At 34.3% G+C, this 27,416-nt stretch overlaps 1 protein-coding gene across 10 annotated transcripts in view; it reads left to right on the top strand.

The window, feature by feature from the left end:
• CDH12 (cadherin 12) overlaps window positions 1-27,416 on the top strand; it is a 1,018,075-nt gene that overhangs the window by 920,495 nt on the left and 70,164 nt on the right. For all 10 annotated transcript variants that reach the window (XM_084781268.1, XM_084781275.1, XM_084781271.1 and 7 more), the window contains 2 exons: window positions 1,035-1,154; window positions 9,074-9,241. In XM_084781268.1, coding sequence (XP_084637394.1) covers window positions 1,035-1,154; window positions 9,074-9,241 — 288 coding nt within the window. The remainder of the gene's footprint in view (window positions 1-1,034; window positions 1,155-9,073; window positions 9,242-27,416) is intronic.

Genomic DNA, 27,416 nt, shown 5'->3' with positions numbered 1-27,416 from the left:
ATTTTATGTGCATAGATAATTATACATAAAACATTAATAAATATATGAAGTTGCACATATTAATGAAATTCAAAGAGATTTCTCATATACACTGCATGTGATCATAAATTCAAATTAAATATAATTATATAATTATCTCAAATGTCTATCATTTTTATATTTTATAACTTTAATAAAACTTTCTTCTACCTTTTTGAAATTTGAAGCACATTAATTTATTATCTACAGTGCCTCCCTCGAAATAGTGAAGCAGAGCTTCTTGCTTCTGTGTAACAGAGAACTGAGTAAGGACTGATCAAACATTTCTGCTCACCACATCTCCATACTTGTCATAAATACCCTTAAATCTTAAATTTTTGTAATGGGGAATTAGTTTAGATGATATATGTGTGTCAGATCATTTGGTATTTATCTTTGTCACATCGCTTATTCCATTAAACATAATGAACTCTGAGACTTGGTTTCTTCAAACACAAGAATTTTAGTATTTTACAAAGCCTCTTAGTATCATGCTGTTTATATACTCTACTCTCCTTTTCCATTTATTAGTTAATAAGTACTTAGCTTCCTTCCAATTCTTGGCTCATGGCCGTAGGGCTGTCATGACTCAAACATGTGAATGTCTCTTCAACATGCCGTTTTCTTTTCTTTTACATGTGTATCCACCCACAGTAAACTTACCACATAAAAGAGTTCCTTTATATTTACAGTCAAAAATAAAATTTGCTTTTAGCATGAAATAGGATTAAAATTTTGCCTGTAAGTTTTTAAGGGTTCTCCCTCCTTTACACCTTTGCTATACTTTTGTTCAATCTTGATAATAACAGTGATTCCTCCAGATTGAGAGAATTTCCCATGTTTCTTGGACTTGAAATTTCCCAATATTTTGATTATGTTTCTTAAGTAATCTTTGCGAGCATAATGGATTTAAGACATTTGTAGAACAGTCAAATTATGAAGGAATAGGAAATGTAAAACTTAACAAATACGGCTTTTATCTCTGTAAACGCAAATGATACTGTCTTATTTTGCAGGTGCCTATGTACTCCAGGTCAAGGCCACGGATGCAGATGACCCCACCTATGGAAACAGTGCCAGAGTTGTTTATAGCATCCTTCAGGGTCAACCTTATTTCTCTATTGATCCCAAGACAGGTAACTTTTTAACGTGACACAACATTATCACCATTCACTCAGGTATTTTAACTTTAGTTTAATCTTGGAATCAAAAATTGTCTATTCCAATATAGCAATAAAGAGTCAGGAATGATCAATTGACATGCCCAATTGTATGAGTGCTGAAGAAGTTCTTATGATGAGATTTGTGTAAACACAAATGTTTATATCTGTACTTACAAGATCCAGACTTCTTAGAAGTCCTTCATCTTATTTAAAATTTGAATTCTATTCTTTCGCTCATCGTTCTAAAACACATATTTTCAATTTTGTTTTCATGTGAGATTTATAGGTTGCGTTCAATTTTGTTTTTTTAAACATGACTGAAAAGTACCTGCAATTTCTTCTGTTACTTTCATAATCATTACAAAGGGTTGTTTTTGAGAAATGTAATAATATGCTTGCTGTAAGAGAAGCTGATAATTTACAAACTTGATACTCCATGAACATTGATTTTTTAAAAAATTGACCTTCATTGGCAGGCACAATTCTTTTATAATTTCAGTTTGTTTGGTGTGTGGGGCTTATTTTATTTTGTTTTTTTGAAACAAGTCTATAAATTAATTTCATATTTCAAAACTAGCTATAATATAGGTACCATATTAATGATTTTAATGTATACACAGTACCAATTTTATTTTTCCTTCCTATTTTTATTCATTAATTCCCTTTTCTTTTTCTTACTGAGGTGAGAGAGATCAGTCCCAGGGCCTGCATTTTGTAAGTCAGCATTTATCATTGAGTCAGGGGTGCCAGTGTTGGTCCTAATGAATGAAACAAAATTTCTCTTTCAGACTATCTGAATTTTAAAGACTGATTTTCGTTAAAGAGATTTAACCTCTCTGACCAGTAAGCAACATAGATATTACATTTCACAGTTAAAGTGGAACTTCAGAATGATGCGTGTTCTCTGTTGTATGTTAAAATTGATTCCAAAATAAATGAACACCTGCTTTTGACCATGTCCCCTGGAGCCCCCTGGTGGCACTCAGAGGAAGGACAGCAGGTTACCAAGAAGAGACTTGATACCCTATGAGCATATACAGGGGGAGGAAATCCCCCTCAGGAACAGTCATAGGGGAGTGGAATAAGGGAAAAATGGGAGGGGGGGGGAAGGAAGAATGGGAGGATACAAGGGATGGGATAACCATTGATATGTAACAAGAATAAATTAATAAAAAATTTTTAAAAATGGAAAAAAGGGGGAGGAGAAAAGGAGACAAAGAAGAGGAGAAGGAAGAAATGTTCACACCATCCCATGTATAATTTCAATTTAAATAAACACATAGATTTGTGGCATTTAAAAAATAATACATAAATTAACGCTATTTTATATGCTAGCTTAGTATAATGTAAAAATTCTAAACATAATACAGGAAATATTTTGGAAGCTGCTAACCTACTCTTCTGGTTCACTCAGGTAATTAAGTTTTACTCCTTCTCAAGCCTCTGATGGGCTTGAGACCAGATAATTTAGTCTTACAATTAATCTTAGTTGTTTAGGGGTTAAGATGCTTTTAGATCTAGATAGATGTTTGAAGTTGATAGAGATGAGCTATGATAGATATTTATTTTCTTTCAAAATTTTAGACTCAGCAAGATAGGAAAGATGTTTTCTTCAAGGCTGCCAAATAAAAATAGCCAAATCACTATGAATGTAACATTTATATAATTCCTGATTGTTTTGTAATTTTTCCTGTTGTATGTAGTTTATTTTATTTATTTGTAATAATATAAATGTATATTTAAATTTTTTAAAATAAAAATGCAGGAAATAACATTTTAACATAACCATTCAAATAAAAATCAAATGGTTTCATTCTATTTTTGATATTATAATATAAATACATTTCTCCCCTTCTTCCTTCCAAATCCTTTCATGAATTTTCCACATTCTTCTTCAAAATCATTACCTTTTTTCTATTAACTCTTGTAATGTGCATATGCAAATATGCAAATATATATTCCTAAATATAACCAATTCAGTTCCTATAGTGTTACTTGTATGCATGCTTTTAGGGCTTATTATTTGGCACCTGGCAAGCAATTTTCATTGGGAAAAACCACCTTTTCCTCCCTAATCTTTCCTCAGTTCTTTATGTAAGGTTGAGAACCATTGGTCTTTTTCCCTTTTAGTTTGGCATGTTCATTGGTATTATAATTGCTCAAGTAAAAAATAAATAAATAATAAAAGTATAGAATTGTATTTTATTTTATTTACTTTGTGAATTTTATGCATGCATATAATGTGCATTGATGAGTTTTAACATGCACCCCCTTGATTTCTTCTCCTAGCCTCTCTAATTTTCATTTGTCACCTACTTTTATAGGTGTCTCTCTCTCTCTATCTCTCTAACTTTGTCTCTCTGTCTCTGTTTTTCTCTGTTTCTTCCCTGAGTTCACTTAGTTATATCTATATACACATTTTGGACTAATCATTTCAAAATCCAATCTCTAATATTATAGTAAAATACAGACTAAGTAATGATTATCCACATGAAAATGTTAGAGAGAACCCTAAAAAGACAATTGATGCGGTTCAACTAGTGTAGAATTGTGAAATTTTCAAAGATTCTGGTCAACTGGATGTACAGTTCTCTTCTTAGATAGTGTCACCCTAGTAAATCACCCAGATTTGTAAACATAAAGAACTTGCTCCCTTCTTTAGCCCCATCAAGGGTAAAATGTCATCAGAATATTTCTTCACATAAGACATCTCCTTAAAGTTGTAATTGTGGAGGGGAAAGGGAGGTATGCACGGTCATCTTCCAGTTTATGAATATGTGAAAATCTCAAAGAATACATGTTTAGAAAAAATTTCAATATATTATATATCATTGTGTATGGTGTATGCATGTGTGTGTGTGTGTGTGTGTGTGTGTGTGTGTGTGTGTGTGAGCGCACGCACACATACATGCACATACCACAATTTATGTGTGGAAGTCAGTGGAAAAGTTGTTTTTTTTTCCAAAATGTAGTGGCTGTGGATGAAACTTAGTCATTAGGCTTGACTGCAGGCACTTTTAATTTATAAGCCTACTCTCTGGTACACTTTACAAAATGTTTAAGAAAAAAGCAGTAGCATCTCTTTCAGCTGGACAGAGTATGAAAAAATTGAAAGCCAGACTGCCCAATGTTTCAGTGATTTTGTGCTGGGGAAATCACTTTACAAGTTGTCTTTTCAAGAAACATGAGAGAAAATACAGGAAGGTGGACAGTATTATTATTTTAATTAAATTTCCATAATTCACATATTTGTAGATTAAAAATAAGAAGTTGGAGAGTAAAAGGTACTCACTCTGTGGATGTAAAGTTGCACAGTATGTAAAGTCTCTCAGAAATACAACAATAGGTAGAATACAAAGCTTGACAATGAAGCAAGCTCGTGTGAAGTATTTCTCTCTGCTCCTGAAATGCCTCTGTGCTATATTTTCTTATAGATTTATAGACCTGTTTCAACTTTACCTTAGTGAAAACCATAACCACAAATGAAGGTATTGACATTGTCTGTTGCTTACCTCCTTTTCGGTCCCTAAGGAACATCCCTCAGAGACACAGAGTCAGGCACAAAGCACACTTGGTGTGTATAGTGGTTGGTAAAGTAAGAGAGTCCACATCTTGGAGTTGTGGGAAGAATTCTACAGAATGGGTGACTTACAAAAACTCACAATATGTTTCCAAGAAAGACTGACGTCTTAATAAGGAAAGAATTATTGTCAGTTAGGGAGCCAAAATTTGACTAAAAATACATAGAATTCAAGAAAATATGAATTTTAGAACATTAAATAAACTAAAATGATTGCTATCTTCAAAATAAAACCACACTTTTAAAATTATGTGGGTAAAATAAAAAGCCTCTACATAATATGCAGGAATGTTAGATAAATACTAATGTATATAAAAGTGTTGTATTGCAGTTGAAAATGCATCTGTTTTATTGCTACATAATGTTGTATTTATTATTTCATATGAAACGTTTTATTTAGAGGTAAAGGTGAGTATATTCTGGCATTGGCTGCATAATAGATTTCGTAAGAATTGATTTTCAGTGGAGACAGAATTCTTGCTGTAACAATGCCTCAGACCACTAGACAGGAAAGGAGTGGGTGATGAGGCACTTCATTGAGAGAATGAAAACTAGTTCTTCATGAGCAAAAACCATTAAGAAGACTTTTTCTCAAATTTATAACCTTGTGGTAGATAAAAGACAATCAAAAATCAAGGATAATTGCAATTTCTCAGAAATAGTCTCCATTTGTTCCAGCTATGTGGCTTCCTTTTATGATCCAGTTTGCTGTTATTAAATAAAAGGCATGAAAGCCAATCGTACCTACAATATGCCTATTTGAATTGCAGAAATCATTTAAAACAATTATTGATGGAAGAGGCTCATCAAACTTTTGGTTCCTAAATATTTAGAAAGAGATAAATGAGCCCATTATTTATTCTGTTGAAATGAGGAAATGAGCTATGTATTAATATTTCTGCCTGATATACATTTCCAGTTCTACTTTTTCAGTGAACAATAGCAACCTTATATATAGCTATAAGTAGACATTAAGGTAAGATGAGGCAGCCTATTGAATAAACAAAAAAATATTTTTTATAAAATTCTCTTTTTTTCCAGCTTATTTGCCTTTAACAAAGAATAATTTACTCTCTCTATATATATTCATTTTCTTTTCTTTAAACTATAATTCAGTGGTGTTTTAAAGTCAAAATATGGTCGAATTTTTAATGTGTCATACAATTGTATGTCTAGTATTTTATGCGTATGTGACAATAAAATGTTATAAAGAAGTTGTTTTAGTTTAATTTCTTTCTGTGTGGCAAATAAACATCAATAGAATGTTTTTTCAGTGTTCAGTTTTAAAAGGAAACTATTAGGTGAATGAGACAGCTTAACCTATATGGACCTACGATGGACCTTGCTGTTAAACCTTACAACTTTTCAATTCCTAAGACACAAATAGTAGAAGAGAGAACTAGTTCCACAATGTTGTCTTCTGACTTCCATACAGAAACTGTGGCTTACATAAGCATGTATGCATATACACATGTTTTCACACACATATGCATGTATTAACTAAATGAGGAAAGGAATTAAAAGAAAAAATTCCCTGCGAGTATGCATGCACCAAAGAAATTGTACAGCAGATATGAAAAAAAAAAAAGTAATTAGTTGTTCTCAGTGAGGAAAACACTAATGATGGCTAAAGCAAGACATAAGAAGAAAGACTCCGTTGTTTTCATTTTCATATGTACATAAGGCTACAAAAGAGATTCTAATTGTTCCCCTTTATACTAAATGGGAAAATGCCGGCAAGATGGAGTGGTGGATAAAATTGCTTGCTGTTAAGCCTAGCCTGAAAACCCAAGTTTGATCTCTGGAACCCAATCTGTGGAACAAGAGGACCAGCAGGGGTTCCTGGAGAGTGTCACCTGACATCCACACACATGCTATGGTCCACACATCCTCTTTAAAGCAATAAATATTTAATCAAATTAAAATGACTGTCTCATCACAACTTGAATTGTACATTACTAGATGTGTTATACAGAATGTGGAGTACATAATTTTTGCTTTATTTAATTACTCTTATTATTTGGAAACTGTATATGTGTGTGATATGAGCACATGTGTTTGTGTGTAAGCATGTGGAGAGCTGAGGTCCATATGGTATGACTTCTTTGATTCTATTCCACATTATTTATGGAGACAATGTTGAATTAAAAAGTACATCAATTCAAAGAAACATAGTCAGATTTCTCTCCAGATCTTCACTCTCTGATCTACCCAAGTGCTGGGATTCCAACGTGTCTGCTGTGCTCACCCAACACTTTTGTAAATACTAAGAACCCTAATCCCATGAAAAGTGAACGACATACACCTTTCCCACTGAGCCTCCTGCACAACACCTGCTTATTATTTTTATACACAATTACTTACAGCGTGCAAGCTGATGATGGGTACAGCTGGTAATTAAAATTTTCTGTTACATATATAAAAATGAATTTGACATAAATATATGCATCTACAAAGATCCAAGTTATAGCATTATTAGTAGAAGAATGTAATCCAATAATAACATATCCTGGCAAAGTATATATATATATATATTTTTTTGGTCTTGCTTTCCTTCTTTCTCTCTTCTCCCTCATCTCCCTTCTTTTTTCCCATTACTTTTCTCTTGGTATGTGCGGTTTCATTAATGGAGTTGAAAAAAAACAGAGATATAGCTAATATTGAGAAAAGTTATATGTATATTGAATATGAATTAATGTTTATGTAGTGAAGTGAGTAAAAATAATTCTTGATCATTGATATGATAAGTGAGCAAAGACAAGTATCCAAAACACGTATATTTCTAGGAAATTTGAACATTGCCCTTCTTGTAGCTGTCACCTAGTGTAAGGTATATAAGATAACCACCCTGATACGAATAGTTTAAAAGTCTTAGTTTTAGAAAAGTTGATAGTAAAATATCAGAAGCCCAAACTGAAAAGAAGACAGATTGAATCAAAATGGTGTCAGTCCCAATTCATGAATAAAACATTGGAACCAAAAATGACGGATATCTTTTCTTATACTATTTCCTGCCAAGTGCCAGACAAAAATCTCAGATTGTAGCTCAATATGCATTAGAAAGAATATAGCAGTGGGTAAGAAGATGGCAGCAAACACAGATATATGGATGTAAGCTGGGGTACTGATGTGAATGTTATATACTGTTTTGATGGCTGGCAGTTTATTATTCCTACATGTGTCTTATTAAGATAGAACATACCGAAGTCATCTGTGATTAAGAAAGGTTATTCAATATTTACCTCTTTTTTAAATTTTTATTAATTAATTCATATTACATCTCAATGGTTATACCATCCCTTGTATCCTTCCATTCCTCCCTCCTTCCTGTTTCCCCTTACTCCCCTCCCCTATCACTGTGACTGAGGGGGATCTCCTTCCCCTTTATATGCTCATAGGGTATCAAGTCTCTTCTTGGTAGCCTGCTATGCTTCCTCTGAGTGCCACAACTTACAGCCTTTGATGACTTAATTAAATTTGGTTTAAAATTAATTAATTAAATTTCCAGTGATTCTAAAATTCTTATAATGGATAAATAGAAACATAAAGTGGTTCTTATACCTACATGCAAGTATGGAAATGACTGCCATATGTAAATATGCATAGGTCATATAAGATCCAGGACTGTAAGATCAGTTCCTTCATTCATCCAGTCATTGATTTATTCAAACATGTAGTGATTAACATAAGATATATCATGGAAGTGGATTAAATTGATAATAGGAGTCTCCAAGACCCCACAATAATAGAATGTAATGGCAACTAAGGGAAATTCCTGAAAGACAAGACAGATTATGTAAAAGACATATTTTATGTATTTTTAATTAAGTGGATTGTTATTCTAAAAAGTAAAGAATGGAGATTACAATATTAGTTTTTGGAATTATGTACTCAGCTCAGTTTATCTACCTAATTTATTCCATCTGTACATTATGATAAAGGTTTTAGCAATTTCTCCATCTCAGCATAGACTGGAATGCATAAATGAGGTCTAACTTAGTTGCTTTGGGAAGAAATAACCTTGATCTTGAGGTATACTGTCATTTTCTTGTCTTTCTCATAACTATGTTTTAAGTTATCGATGTGAAAACAAAAAAAAATAACAAAACAAAAAAAAACCCCACAAAAACCTAAGTTACATTCCAACTTTAAGGTAGTTGAATTATTTTCAAGTTCTTAAAAGATTATTTTATTAAGTGTTTCATTGCTATTAAATCTAGATCTGACCATCTTCTTCTATTTCAGTCTAATTGGGTGAGGAGAAGCAGTCTTTTTGTGATAACTGATTTTGTTTTATCGTGTTCCCCCAAAGGTGTAATTAGGACAGCCTTGCCCAACATGGACAGAGAAGTGAAAGAGGAGTACCAGGTCCTCATTCAAGCAAAGGACATGGGAGGACAACTCGGTGGCCTAGCTGGAACTACAGTTGTCAACATTACCCTCACTGATGTCAATGACAACCCACCTCGATTCCCAAAAAGTATGTCAGCACCCTGCTGAGCATGTTTGCAAGGTCATCTAGAAAGGATTGCCTACCCTGTTTTCTTTTGTTTTGTTTTCTTCTACAGAGTGTATCTTGATAATGGTTTCCCTACCTCTACTGGCCACTCTTCCCCATCTCTCCTCCCCTCCAGATCCATACTCTTCCCATCTTTCATAAGAGAGCGCATACTTTTAAAGGATGATAATAAACTAAAAATTTTTTAAAAAATTAAAAACTATACCACATCATATTTTTATGCTATGAAAATGAAAACATCTCCAAATACTATTCATCTTTAGGAAAGGGGTTATGTTGTAAAAAAAAAAAAAAAACAGCATGTCTTTTAAATTTAAATTATTAAGGAAATCATGCTTAGTGGTATACTAATAAAATAGTCCATAATTGTGTAATTGTACTTACACTATTAAAATGAATAACAATTCCATTCTAAGATTGGAGCAGTGTACTGCCATAATAGTTTGTTAAATAAAAATGAATTTAAAGAGGGAAAATATGAGATATGATTATGTACATATAGTATTATTATACACATATATCATTATACATATATATTATATTATACTATTTTTATATATGGATTTTGGGATTTGTTTTAGCAAATATATCAGTTCAACCACTTTTAGATATTTAGTATCTGTTATGATGTTATTATGAACATTACTCCCATTCTGATATTTGTCTCATTTTAGATTTGCAATAGGTGAAAATTGCTTTACTCTGGGATAATGGAGTAAGTCTCACCTATTTCTTCTCCATAAATGTGTCCCTTATTGAAAATGACGCTCTTCACCCATACCTCATCCAGTTTCCTCTTCAGAATTACATTTAACACGAGTTGATGCCTATTCATTTTCTGATGTATTTGCAAGGATTATTTCTGTGTTTAACAGAATTAGTATACTAAGGTTGGGTGATTTCATTCCTGTTTTTATAGGAAGCACTACTTAATCATTATGTATTTTGTTCCCTAATTATTTTTAACTAAAGTGAAATAGAAATTTGTTTTTCTCTTTATACTAGTACAAGCATTTCTATGTTTACCTAAGAGTTTACATTATATTGGCACTATTTCTCTAACTAGATGATTTATTCTTTTTCATTCTTTCTGCATTTTATTGCATTGTCACAGCTTCTTTTAAATACACAAATTAAATACACAAATTTTATTTGTGTAAATTATTTTGTTCATGATCAATAAGAGTCTAGTAGTCTAATATTAGGAATAGCAATTAGAATCATAGTACTTTAATGCACACTAATTAGCTCTACTTAGCCATCCATTACATATACATATTTCAAACTGCCAGGACATCTATGATGATGTATAACTTCTGTGTCTCAGTTTTTTTAATTAAATAATTCATTAAAATCATGCATTAAAGTATTGAATATATTTAGCAAACCATTACTACTCTGTATGCTATGATTCATAAGACAAAAATGCTTTAAATTATTTTTCCCTTGCTCTATTACTACAAGGAACAAATATTAGAAAGGGAAACATATACTGCCTTTGGTTCTTTAGTTTATAGCTTTACTTTTTACTTTTGTTATTTTTTAGTATTTTTCTTAACAATGCAAACTTTTAATTATCCTTCCTTCCTTTACCTTCCCTCCATTTTTTTGGAACTCCTTCCTTTTTAGCACTCTTTCTTTTCCTTCCTTCCTCCCTTTGTTCTTTCCTTCAGTTCTTGTTATTCATATATATATATGTATGTATGTGAGTGTGTGTGATTAATTTATTCATATTACATCTCAATTGTTATCCTATCCCTTGTATCCTCCCATTCTTCCCTCCCTCCCGCTTTCCCCCTATTCCCCTCCCCTATGACTGTGACTGAGGGGGACCTCCTCCCCTGTATATGCTCATAGTGTATCAAGTCTCTTCTTGGTATCCTGCTATCCTTCCTCTGAGTGCCACCAGGTCTCCCCATCCAGGGGATGTGGTCAAATATGGGGCACCAGAGTTAATGTGAAAGTCAGAGCCCACTCTCTACTCAACTGTGAAGAATATCTTCTCTCCCGTAGCAGCTAGCCTGAGTCATCCTACTGTGATGCATGTGTGTGTGTGTGTGTGTGTGTGTGTGTGTGTGTGTGTGTGTGTGTATTCTTTAAGGAAATTAAGCCACTTGACCTGACAATGCTTCACCCAAAGACTGCAGAATAAAATAAAACCCAGAAGAAGTCACTATAAACCACCTTTTGGTTGGGTGTTCAATGAAGTCCAAGTTACTTCCACAATACAATTTTTTCAAAATTCTTAATTATTTAATTAATTAATTAAGGGCCCTCCACTCCAGCCAGCCCTCCCACAAACACACACATTTCCTCTCCCTGAGATTCACTCCTCCATTTCCTTTCAAAACTTGGCATACCTCTTAGGGATATCAACCGAACAGAGTTACAATAAGGCTGAGCACAAATGCTCACACCAAGGCTAGATAAGGCAACACGGCAGGAGGAAAAGGCTCCCAAGTGCAATCAATAAAATTGGATACATCCTGACTTCCACTGTTAGGAGTTCCTCAAAAACTCTAAGCAACACAACCAATAGTATAAGCAGAGGACCTACCTATGAGGCATACAGGCTCTGTGATTGCTGCTTCGTGGACCCTGCATAGTTGACTCTGTGTGGGGCTGTGTTCTTTTCTTGTTTTTGTTTTGTTTTGTTTTGTTTTTACTTTTCCATTTATTTTAAAATTGTTTAACTTTTAAATTTTATTATAGTTTATTCAGATTACATCCCAATTGTTATCCCCTTGCTTATATCTTCCCGTTCCTACCCTCCCTTCCTCTTCCATTCTATGCCCCTCCCCTAAACCTCTGACATACGGGGACCTCCTCCCACACCATAGACCACAGCCTATCAGCTCTCTTCTGGATAGCCTGCTTCCCCTTCCTCTGTGTGCCCTTGTAGTGTCCTCTATCCCTCTAGCTCCTGGAGCCCTTACTTACGCTCTTCTGTGGCGTTCCCATGGCTCTGCCTAGCGTTTGTGTGTCTCTGCATCAGCCCCTATCGGTTGCTAGATGGCTCTGTCAGTCACTGATCTATGGGTATAGACGAATATCATTAAGAATCATTTCACTGACTTTTTTCTAGTGGTTTTTTATTCTATCTTGGGTCTCTGGGCTTTCCACCCACTGGTTCCTGGCCATCCAGTCAGCGTCAGGCTTGGGATACCTCTCCTGCAGTGTTTCTCAAGTTTGGCTAGTCATGCACTGGCCACTCCCGCTGAGCTATCATTACCACAGTACATCTCCCATGCAGGGTTCTAGGCGGAAAGTTTTGTGAGTGGGTTGATTTCCCAGTCCCACTACTGGAAGCCTTCATCTTCTATAACAAGAAAAGTATTAATGTAGTAGTTGGTTGTCTTTCACTTTTTTTTTTTTAATCTATTTTGCTGAGGCCATCACACACTTAGGACATGGGATTCAGGTGGTTTGAGCTGTATCTGGCCTGAAAACCTCCTTGCTGCATCCTGCCATTATGTTTCCAGGAAAACACTGACTCTTATAAGAAGTCACTTGACTTTAAAGGCTTTTGCACTCCCAAGTTTTTATTTCTTCTAATATAAGTGTTAAAAATGAAAACTTATTTTCTTTTATCTGCCACCAAAGAACCATATTTATTAAAACATATGTAAGAACATCCTCATATATGTGAGTGCAGTTCCTCATTAGCTCAAACCTGAGAGGGCAGAATGCATCTCCCAAGAGGAGTGCTGTGAAGGAATTCCTTTGTTTTGCTCTTTTGTGCATATTTAAAATATGGATTAAAATTGTAACATAACATTTTAGAATTATGAAAAATAATCTCATATTTTACATAAATAAAAGGGATTCTTCCTAAAATCATGTATTCTTTTGTATTAAGGGCATTATACTGTAGCATAATTTGGAAGTTTATCTTTGAGAAGAAAAAAATCAGAATGTGTTTGAAAACAAAAAACAATTAATTTTGAGACCAGTGAACTTTTAGCTGGAATAGTTCTCACACAAAGCAATTAAACAGCCAATGTGAAAAAAATTATAAACTGAAATAACATGAGTTACATAAATGTCAAGAAAATCCAATTCAGATATGTGTATACCTTGGAGAATTCCTCACAGCTAGTGATAATTGTTTTTGACTGCTAAGAAATTAAGTTAAAAAACTTGCTTAGATCAAACTTAAGTGACTGTTTTCATAGTTTAGAGAAGCACAAGATTTTGCCATTCTTATCAGGATGGTATCATTGACCACTGGATGCATATATGGAGCTACTAAGAATATATTTCATTCTGTGTTATTGTACAAGTCTGATATAAAAATAACTACTGTGTGCATATATACAGTATATATGTCAATTGCTTGTTATTTTGATATTTTAAATTTTGATTAAGAGAATTAGCTACTAAGTTGATAAGCTGAGAACTCTGGGCCTGACTTGGGAGTTAACTGCATATCAGTGCATGCTACTTTACTTTTGACTCATACTATGGCACAGTATTTTCTCATTTTAGAAAAAAAGCAAGTACTTATAATGAAAGAGTACTTTAAAAAATTTCCAAGAGCTTTTAACCTTTCATCATCATCCCTCTGGAATGGAAATTTCCCTTTCATGTATCAAAATCACCTCCAGGTAACTTAGGCAAATATCCAAGAGCAAATTAGCAATACCAACTCAGAAATGCAGTTAATATATGATAAAGCATATGTTATGCTTTATGGATATGCATTACTTTAATGTAAAAGCTAGAGAAAGAGCTTGACTGTCTTGGAATTTTATCATTCTTAATTCAAATATGAGACACTAAGAAGAAAACTCATGTATTGTCTATATCTGCTGTTTGCTCATGTGTTTCTGAGACAAGAATTTTTTTACGTATGCCTGGAAAGTTTAAACTCATGGTATTAATTTCATAGTCTTCTGAGTTACACACCTGACCATCTGATTATCATATAAGAAAAGGCTCTTGTCCCATCTCCACTATTTTCTTAAATTTCTTGTAATCATCATTTTGCTTTCATCAACTTCTATTTGATCAACTTGTTTGATTTTATATATGAATGAAATCAGTTTTTTATTTAAATTAAGTGATTAGAAACTTTGAACTGAGAAAGAAAGCACAAGGAGTTACTTTTGAGTTGCAAGGAAGAAGAAATATAATGTGTGACAAAGAGAGCTGCAGGTGTATGCTACATTTTAATTTTTATAGTAAAATGTGGTCTGATTGTTTTCATTTACAAAGTTTCATTTAAACATTTTCACTTTTTGAGTCTACTGCCTATGATGATCACATTAGTAGGTATATTATATTCCTTAAAATTTCATATTGTATATTCATGTTTAGTTATGTGTGTACATGTATTTATGTAAGCATATACACACACATGTATATATTACTCTTAATGCCTAAAAAATAAGAATTAAAACACACATCACTACATTTCTCAAACAAACAAAAACACATATATCAAGTAGGTAGATGCATCTATAACCTAAAATTTAATTCTAAAAGTAAGAGGATTCTTAATGTCATCATTGTTACTAATAAGTTACTAATAAGTTACATTGTTACTAATATATATATTATCAGAAATGTACTTGTATAAAAGTCTCCAATGGAGAAGATATTTTTTGGAATATCACAGAAGAATTGAAAACATTGGAGAAGATACTATATTTTAAGGACATAGATGGATATTTTAAAAATGTCAGTGCATGCCAAACATAGCATATTTAAGGGCCAGCTTGTTCTATAGTTAAGCATATGGCTACAGAAAAAGTATTTACAGAATGCCACAGTGATGACATAAACATAATCATTTATGTATTGATAGGTGTGTGCTTCCAATGAATGGACAACACATACATCAATATGTTAAAATGGTGGCTTGATAACATAACCCATATTGAAGCACAAGACAGTGTTAGAGGGTCCCTGTGAAACTGTCTGCTTTATATAAGTAAAAAATGGAGGTAGACAGAAATGCTAGTTATAAAGAAAAAGACATTGGAATCTTCTCTACTCAGCATGTATGCAACAAGAAAATTACAGGAAAAAAATATTGTAGTAAGAAAATGATGATTTTTCTACTAATACAATTTTTTGTGGAAGGTATGAACAAAAGATATTGAAATATCAAATTTTCAAAAGATATGACACAGTCTAAGAAGCATTTTTATGCAGCATATAAAAACTGTAAATGAGGTCCAAGGCACAGATAAAGGTTTTCAGATTAATGACAATACATTCTGTCTAGTTTTTAATAAACGATATCAAAACAGGAATAATGAAGTAAGAAGAAGAGTAATAAACAGGTACCTCAAAATTTTAATGTATAATTTTACAACAATGGCAGCAATTTTAAGTAAACAAACACCATCATCTGTTTAATATGGTTTATAATTCACTAATTAATTTTGCTTTATAATTGGTCAAAGACATAAAGTAGACAAGGAAATTTGCTTAAAAGTTTGATTTAGCTAAATGAACAAAACACATGTGATCTCTGTTTTGTACAATATTAATGGAATGCAATTTTAATCTGTTCTCTCAAGCTGTTAGTATATAATGAAGGTTAAATTAATAGGAAATTGTGCAAAATTATAATAAAACCTTAAATAGAAAGATGCATATAATATAAATTATAACGGTATCTACTGGTGCATGGATCAAATCTTAGTAGATTGTGAAATAAAAGCATCAATATCAGTTACAAATTGCTATTCTAAGACTTAGTAGTAGGGATCAAACATACTTCTACATAGTGAGACCAGTTAATAACATAAAGTGATTTACAGATAATTCCATATATAGAATACTGGGCAACCAAACAGTACAAAGACCAAAGAAAAAAGTGAAACTGTCTCTAAGTAATCATCAAATTAAAAGTGGGGATAATCTATGTTATATGAATCACAGAAGAAAACCACTTAAGACATGAACTAAAAACTAAGAAAACACTGAGAATATTTTTAAAATGCAGGCAAGAGCTAGAAAATTAAAAAATGAGCTTTCACATTTGCAGATCAGAATATGGAGGCTTTTAAAGAATTAGGTTAAGGTAAAATATAACTAAAATAAAATATGGGGAGAAACAACTAAATTTTCAACCTTTTTATGGTTATCCCCATAATATCACAAAAAAATCATGAGAAGATTAAATCTTTGATACAATAAATATATGAACAATACCCTAGTTTTGTGAGACAGAGTTTCTTTGTGTAGCTCTGGCTGTCCTAGAACTCACTATGTCTGGCCTCATCTCAGAGATCCACCTGCCTCTGTCTCCCAAGTGTTGGAGTTAAAGGCATGTGCCACCACTGCCTGGCTTAAAAGCCTTGTTTTCTTAACAGACTTAATTAGGTGTTCAATTTATTAATAATTTATAAGAAAACTGTGGTTACCCTAACATGTTTGCTACAGTAGTATTACATATTCCTGGGAATTGCCCACATGCCTTGCTTTGTTAGCTTGCACAGAGATTACATAGCTAAAGCAAATAAATGAGATGTTTTCATATTTAGTTGAGACTTTAGGGGAATAATAAATATATTCTGTATAATTAATAACTAATGGAAAGTTATTGATGTGTTTGAGATACTGTGAGCTCTTACCAAAGTCTCCATCATTATTAGTACTTTATAAAAGGAATAGAGGTTATAAACAACATATATTAAATATATATAGTTTGTAGAACCAGAAACATGTTGGCTGTCATTATATGATATGTTGTATAAAACTTTGGAATTACTTTGTTTGATATTTCCAATGCTACTGTTTTATAAATGTTGTAGAAAGATTACTCTTCTCTAAAAATATAGATATATTTTTATGTTTCTTCCAATTATCACAAATATAAATTTAAGACAATGTTAATATCTTGTATGTAAGGCTGGAATACATGTAAGAAAGAAAAAAAGTAGTCCAAAAAGAAATACAATCAATTTTTTTTTCTTTTCTTGGTTACAGAAAAATAAATCAATTGAAAGAGCCTTATTTCCTTCAGGAATCACCTCCTTTTTTCTCATACTTTTAGAAAGAGATAGTTTACTCAAACTCGGTGCTTAAGGCTTAAAAAGAGACTCCACATAACTAACTTACCAAACCACTTACATCGAAGTTTTCACACGGCAATTGTGCTGCAGTTAAAAATCCTCGAGCCGTTCTTAATTTATGGGAGTTTATACATCTCTCCAATATTTGATTGATTTACAGAAAGCGGGATCAAGAGATGTGGGTAAAGTGAATGCAGAATCATGCAGTAGATCAAATATGCCATTTCACTGCTTTCTTCCTTCAGGCCATAACGCTTGGATTTCTTCATTTTATAGACTGGTAGTTGGCTTGACCCACTCATCAAAGCCAGTCGTGCACGTCTCTTAAATCTATGTTCAAATGCATCACAAAGCCAGGTTTTTAAAAGGCCATGGTTGGAGTCCTCTCACAACAAAAATGGATGCGTGGTTAAAATTATTGCCTCGACCTGTTCCCGCTGCCTGCTCCAATATGGTTGTTAAACATTCACGAGGACCTAAATAACAGTGAATTTTTAAAGTAGTGTCTTTCTCACAGTCTTAATGTGAGAATAAAATTAATAGCTGTAATAAAATGCTTAGAAAATCACGCAGACAACAGAAAGAGCTACACAATTGATTGTTATAAGGGTGTAACGTACTTCAACAATAGACACTTTTCTAAAGGCATCTTCCTTTCCTTCATCTTGACACACACAGTTTGTCTAAAAGGTCCATACATTTTCCCCAAGTTATCGCTGTGGTAGAATAAAAATTAAATTTTCTCATGTGAGTGATATAAGTGAGCCATTCAATATTTTCACTGAAGTGTGGCACAGATATGTCCCTTGAAGAGAAAAGTAAGGAAAATCGAGTTACCTGTCTGTTTCAGTAACACATAAAAGAAGTAGGCATTCTTTGATCCCCAGTAGGAATGTCTATGATACTCTCTGGGAAGCAGTAGATTGATTTTAGGAATTTTAAGTGAAGATTTTTCTCTGGAAGAAAAACCACAGGTGTTTCAACTGGAACAATGTTAGTAGTATTCACTGAGGTGGTCAGATATCAGGAGAGAAATTTGCGGGGAGATCGTGGAGAGTTTCAGAACTGAATCACAGTGTGTCTAGGTTAAGATACTGTGAGATTTTCAGGGAAGTTATTTAAAAAGTTAATAGTTTATAAGTATAAATATAAGAAGATGCATGTAGGGTGGATTTAAGTATAAAATAATTTGAGGGTGAAGATAAAAAAATGGTTAAGTTGAATGTTGCTTAGGTTCAAGGTCAGAACAAGTAGATTAAAATCATATTTTTTATTCTTTTGATTGTCATAGTTTTCTTTTTATTTAATATTTTTGCATATATATTTATGTAACTACATGTAAGTAGAAAAATTACATACAGCAAGAAGAACCAAAAAAAATCAAGGATCATATGAATGTTACATTCAAGGTGTTTTGGCTACTTGTATTTGGCAACCATGTAGAAAACATCTTTCCTAGCTTGGTGAGTCTAAAATTCTGAATGAGAATCAATATCTATCATCTCTTATTACTGACAACTCAAAACCTCTATCTAGTCCTAAAAACATCTTTACACCCACACAGCTTAGGTTAGTTGTAAGACTAAACTATCTGTTCTTCAACCTCATTAAAGACTTCAGAAGGAATGAACGCTAATTACTTGAGAGATACAGAAGTGTAGGTTTGCAGCTTCCAGAATGAGAAGGAAAGAAAAAAAAAAGAGAAAGAAAACAGAGACAGTTTACCACCTGAACAGTCACCCAAACCTCTTTATAATGTTGGAGTATCATCTTCAGCCTTCTGCCCAAAATATCTGACAGACGTATTTGTGAGATGGGAACTATTGAGGACTGGTTTACCCTCTCTTGGCAGAGTTTGGCTGTCGACTCTGCCTGTATCCAAGCTTTCCCATTTTTAGGCAGAATTCTGTCTGTGGTAGAAACAAGGATGTTTCGCCAGTGGCTGGTTTGCCACATTTGAAGCCACCTCCATAAGGAGGATCTTTTGTGTTCATCATCTTCTTAAGGTAGGCTCGGTGTTACCAGGAGTTAGCCTTTCTTGTTGTCAAAGAATCTTTAAGGTATTAAAATCTTATTAAATGCCATATTATGTAGGTCTTTGAGGCACTGAAGACTTTAACTATTTTACCTTAAACCTAGGATGTATGTTATTGTGATAAAAATAGGTTGGTAATTGACATGACCATAATTTGATCAACTAACAAAGGCTTGTATTGCTTAATTATCCTGATCAGCCTGAAATAGCACTTTCCAGGTATTGGGAGTAAGCTTTGTATTATAATTGAGTTGTATGGGTTCAGTGCTTCACATTAGAGTAGAAATATAATGTGTGTGAAGATTACTCTTCAATTTAAATTCTATATCAATGAATCAAGGTTAATCTTATTTTGTATCAATATTTAAAGTTCTATACCAATGAATTAAAGATAATCTTTTTTGTTATTAACAAATAAGGCCTTCAGTTGAGGAGTAGATTTAATAATCTATATATTATCCTATCATCTCTCTATATTTTTATATGCCCTTCTTTCTTTTCAACCCTTATTTCCATATCTATGAAAGAAAGATAGAAGACAGATATCCCTAAGTCCAACCTCATTTTCTCTCTGAATAAAACCAATCATGTAGGTTTCTAGGACCCTCTGTGGCCTTCTATTTTCCCTTCTTTTATATTTCTCTTACCTAAATTCTCAGTAGGATGTCCTCACATCTATCCCAATCTCTTGGTAAGTGAAGACTTTCGTGGGAGGTGCCTTTTGGGCTAGGGCCCAATTATAAGTGAGTATATACCATATGAGTCTTTCTGCTTCTGGGTTAACTCACTCATTATGATCACTTCTGGTCCCATCCTTTTGTCCACAAATTTCGAGGTTTCCTTGTTTTTAATATCTGAGTAGTATTCCCTAGTGTAAATATACCAGAGTTTCTTTATCCATTTTTCAACTGAGCGGCATTTGTGATATTTCCAGGTTCTGGCTATTATGAATAGGCTGCTATTAACATGGTTGAGCATATGTCCTTGTTGTGTGGTGGAGCTTTTTCTGGGTATTCCAAGGAGTAGGAGATCTGGGTCTTGAGGAAGTCCTATTCCCAGTTTTCTGAGAAAGTACCAGAAAGATTTCCAAAGTGATTGTACAAGTTTGCATTCCCACCAGCAATGAAGAAGTGCTCCTCTTTCTCCACATACTTGCCAGAATGTGGTGTCACTTGAATTTTTGGTGGCTCATGGCCCAGGGAAGTCTGCTCAAAGTATTGCAATAATCAAGGATAATACAAGTAGGCAATATCTAACCCTTACTGTGATCTAGCTGATGGGCAGGACATTCTCCACTGCTATATGGAGAGTGGGGACTGACTCTGACATGTAATCTGGTGCTCCATATTTGACCACCTCCCCCTTGGTGTGGAGGCCTGATGGCACCCAAAGAAAGAATAAGCAGGGTAACAAGATGAGACTTGATAGCCTATGACCATACAGTGAGGGAGGAGGTCCCCTTTGGGGGACCTAGGGGACCTAGCGGAAGGGAATAGAGTGAAAGTGGGAGGGAGGGAGGGAGGATACAAGTGATGGGATTACAATTGAATTGTAAATTGCATGAATTAATAAAAATTAAAATAAAAAAACACCAGTCATGACTTATAAGCAACTCCCAATGAAAATAAGCGTTTGTAGCCCAAAATAGAAAACATGAATCTACCCACGCCCTTTAGAGGGAATGGGGCATCATTCTCTTAGGGTTTCTTCCAGTTTATTAGGGATGAATAGTGTCTTTGTAGGTGCCCGATAATAACTGGGGAACATGGTTAATCAAGCCAGTAATAGCATTTGTGGTCCAGTTTCCACATGTTGAGAAATTCTAGGCTTAATAGAAGTCCTGTGTGGGACAGTCTAAAATACTGGAGTGGTTTGTGTAGAAGCTCTTCTGGGAGCTGTCCTGTTCTGATGAATAACAGCAACAATGACTGAAGCACTTGGGGCTGGAACATGAAGGATGCAGAATGTCAGCGTCCTGCATGCTGTGAGGAGTGAATCCTGTCATGTCTGATCCAGCTTCTGTGTCTTGTTCTTTTGTTCTGAAAATGTATAAATTCTTACAAGCATTATACAATCCTAAAATTATAAATATATGAAATATATGTGTTGCACAGAACAATTAAGGCTCGTTCTCTGCTCTTAGTATGAGTAGAAGAAAGACTTCTGCTAATCTTCTTTCATGCCTCTTTAAGAATGGCACAGGGATTCTGTGACCAATAAGAAGTCATGTTTATGCACGTACATTCATATCTCAGCCAGTCTCAGAGGTATTCCCATGGAATGGGTTTAGCACTACAAGTTACCTGCTTGTTTTGCCATTTGAATTCTTTTCATCCTGATTGTAGTCCCCTCCCTCATCACTTCCCTGTCCCACTTTCTCTCCCTCATTCCCTCTCGTTCCTTCCCCTAGTCCTCAGATAAAGGAGCCCTTCTCCTGAAACACTTTACCTCTGCCTATAAGGTCTCATCTGTAATACCTGTGTCCACTTCCTCTGTGGCCTGGCAGGGCTACCCTGCCAGAGGGGAAGTGATCGAAATTGGAAGGCCAAAGTCTATATCAGAAGTAGTCACTACTATCCTTATTGTGGGACCCACAAGGAGACTGTGCTTCCTATCTACTACATCTGAGCAGAAGGTCTAGGTCCACATCATATATGATCTTTTGTTGGTGCACCTGTCTCTGTATTGTAATATGGTTATCCTGTATTAAGTGGCTAATATTTGCTTATGAGTGAGTATATATTATACACGTCTTTCTGGGTCTGGGTTGCCTCACTAAGGATGATTGTCTCTAGTTCCATCCATTTGCCTGCAATTTTCGAGATTTCCTTATTTTGGATAACTGGATATTATTTCATTGTGTAAATGTACCAGGGTTTCTTTATCCATTCTTCAGTTGAGGGACATCTAGGTTGTTTCCAGACTCTGGCTATTATGAATAAGGCTGCTATGCACATAGCTGAACAGATGTCCTTGTTTTCTGCTTGAGTATCTTTAGGGTTTATTCCCAGGAGTCATATGGCTGAATCTTGAGGTAAACTTATTGTGAATTTCCTGAGATAGTGCCAGATTGATTTCCAGTGTGGTTGTACAAGTTTGCACTCCAACCAATAATAAAGGAGCATTCTTATTTCTCCTCATCCTCCCCAGCATGTGCTGTCTCTTGGATTTTTGATCTTAGGCATTCAGATAGGTGTGAGATGTTATCTCAGAGTTGTTTTGATTTGCATTTCCCTGGTGGCTAGGGATGTTGAGCATTTCTTTAAGTGTTTCTCAGCCATTTGATATTCCTCTGTTGAAAATTCCCTGGTTAGCTCTGTACCTCATTTTTTAAATTGGGATATTTGGATTGGTGATGTTTAATTTCTTGAGTTCTTTATATATTTTGGACATTAGCTCTTTGTCAGGTTTCAGGTTGGTGAAGATCTTCACGTAGGCTTTTGTTTTGTTCTGTTGACTGTTTCCTTAGCCTTGCAGAAACTTTTCAGTTTCATGAGGTCCCATTTAATAATAGTTGATCTTCTTTTCTTTTCTTTTCTGCTGTTTCATTTTTCCCTTAATCATTCAACATAATAAAAATGCACCATATGAATCACTCCGTTCATCTTAAAGGTGCTATCCAGAGAGGCGAGTTGAAGTCAAGAGAAAGCAGAACTATTGAATATCAGAGACATTCCAGACACATGTGCTTCGAATGTGCTACAACAAATAGTGCAGATAAGGTCACCGACTAGCAGATAACTGACCACATAAAAGAACACTTTCAAAAAATACAATAGTGCAGGACTGGAGAGATGGCTCAGAGTTTAAGAACACTGACTTCTCTTCCAGAGGTACCGAGTTCAATTTCCAGTAACCACACGGTGGTTCGCAACCATCTGTAATGTGATATGATGCCCTCTTCGGTCTTGCAGATGTACATACAGGCAAAGAATTGTATACATGATAAATAAATAAACCTCTAAAAAGTATAATAGTGTGTACAGACAGCAGGGTAATTAGAGATATGTAACAAGGACCCAGAGAGTGCGAGAAACCTACAAGAAGAATAATGTGGTTGAGTGGATCGGGGCCCAGCTGGGTCTGCTCCAACTATTGCACTAACCAAGGCCAATACAAGTAGTAAACCTCGAACCCCTTCTCTGATCTACCTAGTGGACCGGACATTCTCCACAGTTATGTGGAGAGTGGGGTCTGACTCTGACATGAACTCTGGTGCTCCATATTTGACCACCTCCTTTCGGTGAGGAGGCCTGATGGCACTCAAAGAAAGAATAAGCAGGATACCAGGATGAGACTTGATAGCCTATGACCACATAGTGAGGGAGGAGGTCCCCTTAGGTCTTAGGCCCAGAGGAGGAAAATATGGTGAAAGCGGGAGAGAGGGAGGAATGGGAGGATACAGGCGATGAGATAACAATTGAGTTGTGATCTGAATAAATTAATAAAACTAAAATTAAAATGGAAGCCTTATTGGAAAGAAAAAGGGAAAGTTTTAGGATCTAGAACAAGATTCAGGAAAAATGAAATAGTATCCCATTCCCAGTGTAATCAAATATGAGTATTTTGTGTCTTCTGTCACAGTTGCAATTAAGAAGAATTTGAAGGTAAGTTCCCTAGTAAATATTATAATGTTTACAAATTGCTGCATTTAATGATTAGAAGCAGAGAAGATGACTATCTCAACTGGTATTGGAAAAATAAGCATCATAGAACAATAAAGATATAATGAGAAATCAAAGTGAATAGTTCAATGGTGGTACTAGGGTGAGATGTGTATTTCATGGCCAGATGAAATTTCAGAAATTATAATACAAATAATATCTTCCTTTTAAAACTTAGAGCCAACACTCAAAGTCTGGTATTGTATGGTTATTACATTTGATACAGTGAAGGGTGAAGGAATTCTCTGGGGAGAGTGAAGCAGCATTGTCAACTCATAAAGGCAATGGGAAATTGCCTTTCTTCCTCTACATTTGGTGAATAGAGCCCTCTGCTTGCCCAGAGCTAATAATAATATCCAATATATTTTTTTCTAGACAGTGATGGTGGGTTTCATGTTACAAAATCTGCCTTGTGTTTAGGAAATTAAAATGTCTCGGGAAAGGAAAAGAGAAGAAGGAATATACTTTATTAGGAAAACTAATTACATGACAACAGGAAAGTAAAAAATCTGTTCTCAGAAGGGAAATAAGGCTAAAGTCATTGTAAAAATCTGCCTGAAAGATCTTCCTGAAATGAGATGCTGGTGTGAGTGGGCCACTGAGAGATTTGGATGCTGAGGGCAGTGTACCATCAGCACAGAGGATGTCACCTTGTTGAGGGCTCTGGAAGGAGACATTGTCAGGAACCATGCATGCCAGTAGTGACTATCATATGTAGATATTCAAAGCTATACAATCAATCTTGCAGCTTTGGTCTCCCACATAAGTGTGTGGAAATACTCCAGGCAAAAAGATGGTGACAGAAAGCTTGACAGAGAAAAGATTGCCAAGTTTCCCCAGCATAATTTCCCACCTGCTGCTGGCCATGGTTGGCTTTCAGATGGGAAGGCGCAGTATGTATTAGTATGTAACACCAATTACATTCTAATTGATATGGTGTATAGGGCATTTCCAATTAATAAAAGTAGAGTGAGTGTTCTAGATGCTTACAATTAAATTATAGTCAATAATGCTATAAGTGATATTTTATTTTAGCATTGATTTTTATCTAATGAAAGCAAAGTTTAGAATTCTTGAGAAAATCTTAAAAGAATGATAAGACAGTAAAAAGAGATGTGATTCACCATGTGCCAGTTATATAAATGGGGTCAGTAATGTGATAGCATTTGAAGTGTTGAGAAGTTGAAACCACAGTGTTCTGTGTTTTTCTTTGAACTCTATACAAATTCACCAACCGATGAAGTAGTAAAATTAATAAAACAAAATATGTTGAAAGGATATTAGTTTAAAATAGAAGTAGTTATCTTTGCAAATCTGCATGTGTACAAGGAATATTGATGGTGCAGTTAATATTGATGATCATGGCATATACTATACCAGGCTACCACTCTGTGACTTTCTATGTCAACCACTTCTTTTTTTTTTCTGGAGAGTCATAATTATCTAAGATTGCCTTTGGTAAATTACATTATCAAAAAGGCATGGCAAAGTATGTAGATTAGTGGATAATATGATGTTGAAATGATAAGCTCCGTTTTTAATTTGGAATAAAATGAACGTAAAGATGATCGTGGATACATTAATACACATGGGACATTCTGATATAGGGGTTGACATATTCCAGAGGGTGAGAGGGAGAAACAGTGCGGCAGGAAACTGTGATCTATCAACTACCTTGTCATACAGCCTCAATGCCACAATATCTCTCTGCTCAAGTTCACAGTCCACATTTCATAATCTTTGAATTACATTGTCTTCTTTCCAGAGAGCATTTGTGTCACTTTAGTACCATGAAATTAAGCTGCTCAATTATGCATGCTGCTAGTCCATATATGCCATCTATGTAATGATAAAGAAATCAGATAAGTCTCCACAAATATATTTTTGTGTTATGCTAGTTAAAAACTGTTGAAACTTTATTAACTCTATATCTCCATAGATGTTTCTTATAGTTTGAAGCCACTTTTGCATAAAAATAAAACCAAAAGACCAGAAAAGGCTACTTTATATTTATATACAATTAGGAAGTCACAGAAACATGGAGGATTATCATTGGTGCAATGTCTAAATTCAATCACATAATCAAATGGTCAGTAGGTAAGAGTGTTCTCAATTTCATACACAAAAGTAATTATTTTCTATATGTGTTTGATGATTGAAAACTATTGGTATTCTTACCAATATAAGATGAATTCTTTTCAGCCTTCTAGTATTGCCAGTATTCTAATATTTACGTTTTATTTTATTTTATTTTACTTCAATTTTGTTTAATTTTTATGCTGCTGGGGACCAAGACAAAGCTTTATTCTGTTTTAGTCAAGCAGTTTCCTGAGTCCCAGACACATAGTTCTTCCTCTTAGCATCTTGCTATGATTTATATTGTCCTGGCAAGCTTCACACTCTCAGGTACAGGGAGGGCTAACGTCTAAGTACAGTCTAACTTTGAATTCCTATTTTTTCTATAAGCATGCTGTGTTTGAAAAGAATATGGTAATGAATTATTCAATTGTTTTTCTCACTTTGCCAAATGTTATTATGGTATTTTATAATTCATTAGTTCAGTTTCTTCTTACAAGTTTTATAAATTAAGCACCTATGCAATTAATAGTATTATAATTTTTAAGTATGCATTGCATATACATCAACATATATATTATTTTCTACATTCATAATTGTTTGTTTTCTCAAAAAAATAATGAAAGAAAATACATTTAAAAGTTTTTCCTTGGGTGACCATAGATTCTGACTTCTTCCCTATCCCTAGAGAATAAATTATAATAATCCAAATATAATCAAACTATAATTTTTCAGATGGCACAGTCACTGAACGAATGTGAATTAACCTATAACTAGCAGCTATGTTTATTGCCGTGGAAATAACAGAGAGCATTGTCTGTAAGAAATTACAGAATCAATCACTGAAATTCCACATAATCTCCTGCATACAATTTTCTCAGTTTCTGAGGGAAATGGAGATTTAGTTAAGCATAATGTGTATAGCTGATGAAAATGTAAGTATATATTCAACTGACTGGGAGAACAATTTCCTGTCCCTCTTTTATTTCTTAATTTGTGTTGAACAGATATCACCACTCAGAAGCTTCATACGCACCAAAATACGGTGGCTGGAAAGGATGGCAGTGTAATTGCGCTGTACGTCATACTGGTCTGGGTTTGACACAGTGGTGCATGACTTCAAAGCTTAAAATTAATCTGAATGACCTCAGCTTTAGTGCTGTTGAAATTTGAGTAGAGATAAAAAGCCAAGTCACTGGAATAAACAAATATAACCTAAATAACCTGACATGAAAAAATGCATAATTTCACTTACTTCTCAGATGTGCAGTAGACTTTTTAAGAAAATGCAATATTTTTTTGTAATATACTTGTCATAATGAACGTGGACG

The sequence above is a fragment of the Acomys minous genome, assembly GCF_964271855.1.
Source record: "Acomys minous genome assembly, chromosome: 5".
Lineage (NCBI taxonomy): Eukaryota > Metazoa > Chordata > Mammalia > Rodentia > Muridae > Acomys > Acomys minous.
The sequence above is the reverse complement of the archived record's forward strand: the minus strand, read 5'-3'. Positions and strand labels throughout refer to the sequence as shown.